Source organism: Pholcus phalangioides, unplaced genomic scaffold, assembly GCF_987345545.1.
Source record: "Pholcus phalangioides strain wild (caught in Gottingen) unplaced genomic scaffold, Ppha-v1.0 ptg000015l_1, whole genome shotgun sequence".
NCBI classification, from domain to species: domain Eukaryota; kingdom Metazoa; phylum Arthropoda; class Arachnida; order Araneae; family Pholcidae; genus Pholcus; species Pholcus phalangioides.
This window is the reverse complement of record NW_028301608.1, coordinates 15262448-15273736: the sequence shown is the minus strand read 5'-3', so window position 1 is coordinate 15273736 and position 11289 is coordinate 15262448. Positions and strand designations below refer to the sequence as shown.

General features: G+C 31.5%; 1 protein-coding gene across 2 annotated transcripts in view; it reads right to left on the bottom strand.

Moving 5' to 3' along the window:
- Positions 1-5588: 5588 nt before the first annotated feature.
- LOC149075522 (protein CIP2A-like) overlaps positions 5589-11289 on the bottom strand; it is a 43434-nt gene continuing 37733 nt past the window's right edge. The window contains exons 20-23 of one of the 2 annotated variants that reach the window (XR_016194008.1): positions 10477-10559; positions 8739-8755; positions 8472-8611; positions 6626-6814 (exon numbers count right to left, since the gene is read on the bottom strand). Coding sequence is in view for 1 of the 2 variants with exons in the window: in XM_089242893.1 (XP_089099019.1) it covers positions 6647-6814; positions 8472-8611; positions 10477-10559 (391 nt within the window). In the remaining variant the exon portion in view is untranslated. Of the gene's footprint in view, positions 6815-8471; positions 8612-8738; positions 8756-10476; positions 10560-11289 lie in introns of both variants that reach the window. The other variant, XM_089242893.1, reaches the window with a different exon arrangement.

The window sequence follows — 11289 nt, the reverse complement described above, 5'->3', positions numbered from 1 at the left end:
ATATAAATATATATAAATCAAATTTATTGTTATCATATAACAGTACAAAAAGAAAAAATTTACCAAGGAGTCAATCAAAAAATGACCCATTCTGGTAAATGCTAGTAAAGATTAGTATGGAAAACAGAATAGTCAACTAAAAAAAAAATCAAAATTATTCAAATTAAAATAAAAGTTAATGGCAACAGGGGAGTGCAATTTAAAAAACAGTTCTACATGCTGCAACTAAAAATATAATTTTTTTTAGATGTTGGAATGAAAGCAAAAACGACTAGATGCAGCATGTAGTTAAATTAAACTGTTACGTTATTTAAGGATTATATGAGCAAGTGAAAAAAAACATTAAAACAAATTTTCTATACCATCTAGTGAGAATATGTATTGCTTGACACACTTTTTAAAGGATGATAAATTAGTATTGTGAGTGATTTCTGGTGGTAATGTATTGTAGAATTTTGGGATAAGGTAAGTAAAATGTTTCTTCAACAGTGTTTTATGAGGCAGCGGAAGTGAATACATATTATTTAATCGATTTGAAGATCGAGATGTATTTAAAGGCAAGCAGAATTGACCTTTGAATAGGAGGAGAATAGATTCATAGAAATATAATTGACGTAATGTAAGTATTCCAAGATGTTGATGAAGTTGTATTGATGGTGTAGTAAAGTTATTTGTGATGATTCTAATTATTCTCTTATGGAGGCTGATTATAGGGTAAAGGATTAAAAAGTAGTTAGAACCCCAGACAGTTAGACCATATAGTAGGAGTGAGTGAAACAAGGAATAATAAAGGGTTAATAAAAACGACTGATTCAAGTCGTTTTTCAAACTTCGCTTCATTTTTCTATCGGCATTTCGGTTCAAGGTTTTCATATAGAAAGAGAGAGAGAGACATTTTTTATAAACCTGAAAATAAATCTAAAAATGTTTTTGGAGTTTTAGCACACAAACTCGATGGTCCGACAGTACTGCTGCTGCCATCTTGTGATTGGTTTAAAAATCTAACATGATGAGACCAAAACTCGTGTATTTACAAATACGCCAATAGATGACAGCACGTGGTTCATCTGTAAGAAATGTATGGAATAAGCGCGCCAAATTCAAATTTGAAATTTTAATGCTAACGTGTTAACCTATAACGAGTGGCCCTCGGAGCTTCTTCCCGTGGCCCACCGATCATTTTCAGAAAATGTTTGATAGCATTGAAAAAACGGTTAATTCAGTAATTCTGGAATTATTGAAAGAAATATCGTCATTTCGGAACTGATAAATCCACAAAATAAATTAAAGAAATAATTCTAGAATAAATTAAAGAAATAATTTTAGAATAATTAAATGCAATGATTATAAATTATAATCATTAATATAATCATAATTTATAATTATTATATATATATAGAATAATTGAAAGCAATAATTATAGAATAAATTAGAAAATTAATTCTAGAATAAGTGAAAGCAATTTATAATTATTCTTTATATAGAATAATTGAAAGAAATAATTCTAGAATGATTGAATGAAAGAAAGAATTAATGAAAAAAAAACAATCCAAGAATTGATGAAAAAAAATTCAGAATTACTAAAAGAAATAATTTTTGAAAAAACCAATTTCAGACTTTAGTGAAAAAGAAAGTTATAAATCAGTAAGAGAAATAATTTCTTAATTTTTGATAGAAATTATTTTACAATCGATAAAAGAATAATTGCATAATTATTGAAAGAAATTATGTCAAGTCATAGTGAGAAGGGAAATAAAATTTTTTAGAATCATCGAAATAAATAATTATAAAGAATCATTTAAAGTGCTTTTATATTGAAAATTAATCTCAGAAATAATTTAATCAGTAATTAATCAAAAACTTTTTCATTATTAATATTATTTCAGAACTAATCAAAATTGATTAATAAAATAAATAATTTCAGAATAAATAAAAGTCTTCAATTATTTTTGTCCCTGTTTAACTCAAAGCCTCATTGGCCATTTCAGTCAAGCTGTCACATGAGTTAGTAGCCTGTGGGCTTCCTGGGAAGTTTTGATTTGGTTCACTGCGTCAAAAAACTTGAAGATCCCTGCTTTAACATATAGTCTGCGGGCAGAGATATTCTTAAGGGTATGTGACGGGCGGTTGCCCCTGAATACCCACCAATTCTGGAATTGTCTTTCACTTATTCTGGATTTTCAATTCTTAACTTTAATCAATGCTCTCTCTAGAAGTATTTCTTCTATTTATTTTCTGAATTCTCATCAATTCTAGGATTATTGCTTTCATTTATTCTGAATTTTTGTAGGTGCTGGAATTGCCTGTGTCAATTATTTTTCTTATTTTCAATTCATGGACTCTGAATTTTCATAATTCTCAGGCTTTTTCATTAGGTCCTAGTTTTAACAGGTTTTGGGATTATTTCTTTCATCAATTTTAAAATTTTCTTCAGTTCAAAATTTTCATTAACTACTTTGTCAGTTTCTCATTGATTCTAGACTTCTTTTTTGAATATAGGGTGGCAACTATAGATCAACCCAATGATTACACACCTGATACATTGTGAAAAACTAAGGGTTTTCCGTTTTAGGATCAGGTGAATATTTAATGAGTTATAACATTTTGAATTTTTTGCGACGGGTCATTCTTGTAACGGTCAGTTACAAGTCACACAACCAACAGAAATAAAATTCTTTCTCATCAGAGTGTTGCAGACTTTTTGAAAATGAACTAAAATATTCAGTGCCGTTAGATGTCAAGATCAGTTATTTTCTTTCACGACTGATGCTTTTCCTCTCCGTGTAGAGCCGTGGCTCCCAAGCAGAGGTGCGCGCACCTCTAGGGTGAGGGAGAGCATGTTTGGGGGTGCGAGATAGGAGAAAAAAATTACATGTTGACTGATTATTCAGGAAAATTAAAATGATAAAAATTGAATTTTTCAATTCCTAAAAAATATGAATCGTACCAATATTTTGATGCCTTATTCTGAGAAATGTATCATATGAATTTCGCATTGTAAAAGTTTTTTTCGACTATCGATCGTATTTGTTTTCCATTTCGGTTGAGAAAAAATACCATAATTTATGTAAACTATTTCACAGTTTGTTTACATTGGTACCTCGTGTTATTAGGCATGTTGTGATTAGATTTGATACTGTCGTGAGCACACAACTCAGGAAAAACGTCAAAAAATTCAGTCAAGTGTCAAAGAAACATGAATTTATAGTTGTGGCTGGAATCAATAAGTGAAGAACTACTCAATGAATCTTTTTTAAAAATCTTAAAAAAATGTTAAAAAATGGTTGTTTTTTTTTAATTTTGTTTTCGAATTAATTTTCAAAAAAACTGAAGCTAAAATTAAATATTAGCCATAGCCATAGAATATTAAACAATAAGTAAAAGAATTCATAGAAAATAGTTATTGGATAATTAATGTAATGAATTACAGAAAAAAAACCTCAAAATAAATTTGTCCTTCACTGTCAAGTCAAAGTTTTTGGGGGAAGGTGCATACAGTGCATAGTGTTCACTGAACGATTGTTTTTTAATTATGGTATTTTAATCAGATATTACGGTTGATCAATAAAACAGAGCAATATTTTTTGAGTCATTTTTAAATTTCATCAAAACTGTTATGATTGAAAAGCTTCAAGATTGCAAAAATGGTAGCTTGACGAAAATAACTAATGACAAACAGTAAAATAATAACAATTCAATCAGAAACTTATTTTAATCAAACTAATTATTTTAGGAATTGGTACATTCAAAATAATCAGTGGTCTTGGATTTTTTTTCTATAGATTATTCATCGAAAATCACGTTTTCATACCAAATTCCACATGTTGCAATGAACATTTTTCATTTCCTTTTGGCTGCAATTGATTTTATCACACTGAGAAATGTTAATCAATTTAAACTTTACCTTTTTACAAGATTTTGATGACTTTTATTTCAGCCTACATGATTCGTGCAAAACTTGGTAATTTTTTCAGATGAAGTTTAATTCACCTGCATATTTATAAGACGACAATTGCCCAGCGCTCCTCTTAGCAGAGATGGACTTCAGGCTCTCGCCGTTCCAATTTTGTCACCTGCACGAGATGTTATCATGTCTCGTTTCGTTCTTCCCCCCGTAAAATCATGCCCTCTCCCATTTTAGCTCTCAATTTTTTAAATGAAAACCCATCTCTTTACTGTTCATCAGTGTGAACAAAACAATTTTCACTATTATTTCATACACACTCATAACTTAAATGAGAAGGTGTAAAAATTTTAAACTATATTTGAAATGAACATCGTGACAATGATAACTACATCGTGTCAATTTGTGACAGTGATTGACTTCATTCAACAAGCAACAAGCTTATTGTATTAATCAAGTTAATTGTGTTGCGGAATTATGATCAAAAGCCGTAGCGCAACCATGGCTCTCATGTCTAGGGCAGGGTCCATAGACTGGAATCTTTGGTGGGGCCCCCAAGGTAGACCTTTCACAGGCTTTTCACTTTATAGTGAATTTATTGCATGAAAAAAAGATTGCCCTGTGCTCCAAGGCTAGAGCCCTATCAGATTCCTCCATGTGGGGAGGCATGGATGCAGGGCTCTTAAGAGCACCATGGGCCCTTAGGCCAAGTGATTTTTCTGAGGTCTTACCAGGCAAATTTGCATGTATGCTTCTCAAAAAATTTAAGTATATCTAATTTTTCCCCCAGGCCATGCCTGGGTGGGCCCATGCATTATAATGACACTGCATAGATGCAACATGTAAATCTTCGGAAACTTCGAAGTTGGAACACGAAAACAAATCCCATCGCAAAGTTGTTAGGATACTTAATCTTTTAAATGAGACAAATCAAATGAACACAGATGTTAATCAAAGCAAAAACATTTTTAGTGTATGCTCTGAAAACATATAGGCTTCTTTTCCTTTTTTTTCAATGCATTTTCTGTTAGGTGAATCTCATTTTGCATGAAACAGTTCAAAAACTCTCTGAAAAATAATTGTGAAGGCATATCTGAAAAAAAATTGTAAGGTGGATACAAATGAATCTGGCTTGAATGACAGTAATTATATTAGATGATTGGTTGCTAAACTTCAGCTTATGACACAACTGTTTTATATTAACATGTGCATCTACATCAATAAAAATGTTTGTTTGCTGAATCCATGTCTGTTAGCCAAGATAGAAAAATCACACAAAAAATCTTTGTTGGCCAAAAAATTTGGAAGCAGAGACGTTTGTTAGCACAGGTATCACTCCATAGTAATACCTAATATACTAATTAGAGAGTATAGCAACCCCCTTTAAGCATTCTTGTATCCACACTAGCTTCATCTGACTATCCCTGCTTTCTTTTTAAGTATGTGTAATGTTTTGAGGCCTTTTATTTTCTCAACTATGTTATCAATACTATATTGGCATTTCATTTAAAACTCTGGTGTATGTCACTGGTATGGTATCAGAAATATATGTGTACACATTTCAGAATATTTATTTGTTCATAAATGCTCCTCCTTGCCGAATCGATGTACACACAATTTTTTGAATATGCAAAACATTGCATTTTTGTAAAGCTAAAAATAGAAAAAGTAAAGGAATGCAAGGTAAGGTAAAAATAAGTGTGCATTTATTCATGTTCCATACATTTCCCCGATTTTGACACACTGGTTTTAGTAAGAATCAAAATCAAATGAGATTTGGCCTTTTCCAACTAGTCATTTATAAATATTCAGAACAAATTGATTGAACTCTTTTGACCCATTCAAGTCTATAGGTTATTTTAATAAACAAAAGAAAATCATAACTGATCAAGCAGTTTAAGATGAAAAATAGTAATAATTTTCAGGTACAAAGAGAGAAAAAATTTAATATTACTTAAAATTGATTTAGTATAGTTTCAAAAAAAGTGCTGGGTAGTGAATTTCTATAATTATTCTGAAAATTAATCTGCTGCTTTCAGACAGGAATATCATTTCCATGATTCCATCTCTGCTCTTATTTCATATAATTACTTTCCTTCTTTTTCAGAAATGCAATATTCCTGTTATTGGGCAATTATATTAATTAATGTCAATACAGCTTGACAACACAATGACTCTTGTGAGCTGTTTAGACATGATGTGAAATCGAGGACCCTGCTGGGTGTTTTATCTGTAAATGTGATAGCCATTTTCAGTGGATAGTAATAGTCGTTATCAATTATCTATATGAGAACTTCAGATATAATTATAATTTAAATTTGTGCTTGCTGTAATCCACTGGAAATTAGATAAAGTAGCTACAGATGAAGGATCTGGTTCTGTTCTTAATTTCGAACTGTGGTTCAACACCCTAGAAGAAGCATAAATTGTCGGAATGACTAAAACCTTAAAACTTTGACTGTTACTTTATGCTTGGTTAAAAGAAAATTTTAAGCTACTTTTTTCCATCATGCACACAATATCTGATAAAATGTGGAATGAAGCTCATTTTGAACTTGAATCAACAACACAATGATAAATGTCATAAAAAAAAATACATTAATAAACATAGTTTGAAATCGCAACTGCATTGCATATTTGTGAGGTGAATGATGTGCATGCAAGTTTATGTTGAATATCATACCAGTAATTCTACTGAAGATGAAGTGTGACTAAGAATGATGATGACAGCAAATGATTTATTTATTTGTTGAGGAGAGAGGAAACATTAGCTTTTCCACTGCTTATTTGATGGATCATTCCTGTGATCATTTTATGTTTTTCCAATTCTTCTGATAAGTTCTTGATTCGAGAGTCTCTCTCCTTCAGATTAGCTTCATGTTGTTGGCACACCATCTCCAGCAGTTCCATCTACAATATAAAACATAAAATGAATATATCATTAATTGATACTTTATTAATATTATAATAAAAGTGATAAATTAAAAAAAACATTCACCCTCTAACTGATATTGTGTAAAATGCGAATGAGTAATATAATATGGATATTTAAAAAATAGCAGACATATTTCCTTATTTCTCAAAGTGGATAATATTTATAATATATATATATAATATATATATTATAATATATTATAATATATATATATTAATATATATATAACCCCTGGGGGAAGCATACTAGGGGTTATTAATAATTATGGATGCAATAAAGGATCTCATGGAATTGCTCGAGAATGATAGCCAAGAGAAAAAAAATTGAACAGGGGAGTGATAACCAAAAAAGTTTGAGAAACTATGCCTTATTTCAATCTGCAACTCCTATGATGTCCCTTCAGTTTAGTCTCGCCATACTTCTCTTAGTAACAATGATGCACATTTTTCAGAAAGAGCATGATGCTTAGTAGGCAGCAGGCTGCCTGAAATGATCACTCAGTTCTTCAGCTGAACCGAATGATTGTCACAATTTTTACTGTAGGTCTGTATGCACTCCAAGACCATCCATCCCTTTGGCAAAGAGTGCAAACCATCCGAAGATGGTATCTCGGAGTGGTCAGCAGTGGTGTCTGTAGGTCTGTTCTATATACACAACTTGAACCCTATAATTTGAGGAATTCGATTTACCAATTTTCTTCAAAAAAATCCAAAATTTTTTTGTTTGAAGTCTCCATATTTTTATGTTGACCTTGATTTAGTGATCTTTTCTGGTTTAACAAATACAAATGTTGGTCCCATCCAATTTTTCAAATCATGGTTTGTTTGACTATGGGCCTTTAATCCTTTAGGCAGGTTTTAAAATGATCAGCATTATAACTACCACAGTGGAAGTTACTAAACCTTCTAGAAATTGCTACTTGTTTTCAAGAATAATATATTTAATCCCCCCAATCTAGTGCAGTAATAAATTTCCCCTCCCCCTTAAATTGAGAATAATAATAAAAAAATAAGGAAACAAATAATCAACATCTCTTTTCTATCACTCATTCCGTACACACATTTCTACACAACTCCAAAAAGACGGGGGAAAACCGTGTCTGTCTAGTTATCTTTAACTTTGAACAAAAGCTGACTCCAGCCACAGGCAGCTGATTGACAGAGAAAGGGGGGACATGTTATCAGGCAAAGCTTTTTTTACAGAGCTAGCTGGGCCCAGGATTGACAAAATAAGAGGGTTTTAAGAAGGCACAATATTTTTTTTGGATTACACAAATGAGAGGGCTTAAGACGTGGTATTTTAGGATTGCCAAAAGGAGAGGGTTTTAAGACGACAAGATGTTTTGGGATTGCAGAAATGAGAGTGTTTTGAGAAGACAAGATATTTTGGGATTGCAGAAATGAGAGTGTTTTAGAAGACAAGATATTTTGGGATTGCCAGTGTAAGGGTTAATGAGTTGACAAATATTAACATATTAATAGATTCATAATTCATGTATAGAAGGATAATTCTTTTAATTTTTCTGGGCATTGGAAAGTTGCAGGTTTGATTTTTCTTCTAATCTCTGCATTGATATTGGTAATCTCAATCAGTTATGCATAAACAAAGCCTTATAAATTTTAATTTAATCACCTCTTGCTGTTGCTTTTCTAACATTTTTTCAGACTCTTCTATTTGTTTCTTCAACTCTGACTTAGAGTCTTCAAGAGCTTGATAGCTTTCAGCACTTCTTTTCAGTTGGTCATCCATAAGATGTATCCTTTTTGACAGATCTAAATTAAAATAAAGAAGAAAAAAAAGATCACGCATTATATTATCATAGCATTAAAATAAATATTTATACTTAATTCATAGTACTTTTTATTTGATTGAAAATCAAATAATTATATACAGTCATACCTGCTTATAACCAGAAGCTTGTTTCCAGCAAAAAAAAAGAAAAGAAATTCCAGAAATTAAATGTAATAACACTTACATCAAGTTTTTATAACATGTTATGGGTATATTAGATGCATAAAAAACTTTTCTCGAATTTCTCTAGAAACTTTAAATTTTTTGTTTTATCTTTGAAAGATGAAACTTTGCTTCTGAGCATTTTTCCAGAAAAAATAAAGAACACAACACAAGAGAAAAGAAAAATTATGGTGATAATCCTCATATACTCAAACACATGGGGTTTATATTTGAAATGAAGCAATGGAGGAATCATCATTAAAAAAAACTGATTGGTCAGTTTCTCTTTTCTTCATTGCCCATTATCATTATTTTCCTCTAGACGAAGCATTACAGTTCCTGCACATTGACAACAAACCTTATAGGGTGATAGGCCTTTTGTGGAATTACTTGATTGACATTTATCCCTAGTAAAGTGTACTATCTCCATATTGTGACAGAGTCAAAAGAAACTCAGTTTTGTGGTTTTACTTACATTTACTTTGGGGTCATGTATTATGCAAGCAGATTTTTAGCCATTTTTGACCCCCTCCCCACCTTGTCAGCAAAATTTCTTCAGCAGCTTAGAATATTTCATATCTACAGAAAGGGTGGTTGATGACGTAAGCAACCTTCAAATCCCCCCCCCCCGTCATCAAAAGTCAGCAAATCCGAAACCCCCCCCCCCCGATGCTGACGTAATACTTGAATGACCTCTTTTCATGATCTCTTCTCCTCTTATATATTTTGTATTTATTTTTTAAGTTTACCTTTCATATACCATGTTAAATCCAAGCTGCAGTGAAAATCTGTTTGCTAAAGGCAACAGAATCTCCATAAAATTAGCATTATACCAAACAAAATATATTTATTTCCTCGTTAAATCCAGACTATCACTAGAAAGCAGGTTCGTCATAAGTGGGTCTAACTGTACTTCATAAATTATGACAAATAATTCTAATTCAAACCTTAAAACCCACAAATTCTATACCTAAACCTGACCGAATTCCAATTCAGTGAAACTTCATTAGTGGTTGTTACCAGTTGCTGTTTTAAATTATTTTATTAAGAATTGGATGAACGCAGGTATCAAGGAGATATGATCGAAGTGTTCAAAATTTTCAATGGGATGGACAGGATGGACCATGAACTTTTAGTACACCACCAATCGACTGCGTTTACAAGGGGACACCAGTATTGATTGGCGAGGGACAATGCAAGGTTATGGTGTCGCAGGGAATTTTTCTCTAATAGGGTTGTTAATAAATGGAATAGCTTACCCCCGGAGGTAGTAAATTGTAACACAATTGACACGTTTAAAAAGAAATACGATAAACATGCTGGGGTAAATCGAGAAGCTATCCATTCTTAGAATAAGACAACCATAAGTATTCTTTATGGGCGTTGTATAATATTTTATCATGTGTATATATTGTTTATAATTTGTGTTAATTGCATTTTTAATTGGGTTGCTGTATTTTTGAAATATATGACATCCATATTTTAATGGGCATCTTTTTATCAGCCACCTCGTTGGGCATTTTGCCTGTTGTGGCGTTGTTTTTGTATTTGTATTTGTATAAAACTTTGAAACATGTTTGACTCAAAATTGAACAAAGAATGAATAAAAATATATACATTGAAGTATATATATATCAAAATAAAAAAAGATTAAAAACTTTGAGAAAAAAAATAAATTTCCAACCTTTTATTTCTGTTTCTTTTTCTTTTAACACTTTATCAAAATTTTTTTGTTCTTTTTCATGTTCAGCTGTGATCTGATTTATTCTAAGATGAAAAATATATATAAGATGAGCTCAAATAAACTATATCATAATAAGAAAGAAGATGCAGATAAATATACAATTTAAATCAAAACCCTATAAAAGAGAGGGGTCGAACCCCATAAAAGCTCCCCTTGTTATAGCACCAATCCCGCTTAGCACCACAAAGACTCAATGAAAAAATCCTGCATATAGGAATTATAATGCAGAAAACCCACTTTAGTGCCAACTCGTTGTAATACTAATTATTGTTTCGTTTTTATATACAAAGTCAATGTGTCATTTTCCAAGAATTTTTACATTTGTTCTCCCATCTTTTCATTTTTTCTTCCAAAAAGCTTTGTTTTTTTATCCTTTTCATTCCACTGGTATTATCGGTCAGCATAACAACAGTTTAGAGCAAATGACTGACGGAATAAAGATTGGTGTGGTCAGGGAAGGGGAGTCTTAGAAAGCACACTGAATATATGAATGTGTGTAACCAATGTATTCAAAGAAACCTTGATTCGGAGAAGTGTACAATGAGGACACTGCACCAGTTTGTTCAAAGCTGCCAAAAAAAATTTCTCAACAGTGCATGTTTTTACTTGCTGGTCATTACATTTCGAGTATTATTATCACCCTGAATTTGCTCCTTTCAAATCATATCAAAAGGAGTTCAATATCAGAAAAACTGGAGATTTGTGATTATTAAACCAATAATGCAATGCCATTATTTACCTTTGCTTATTTTG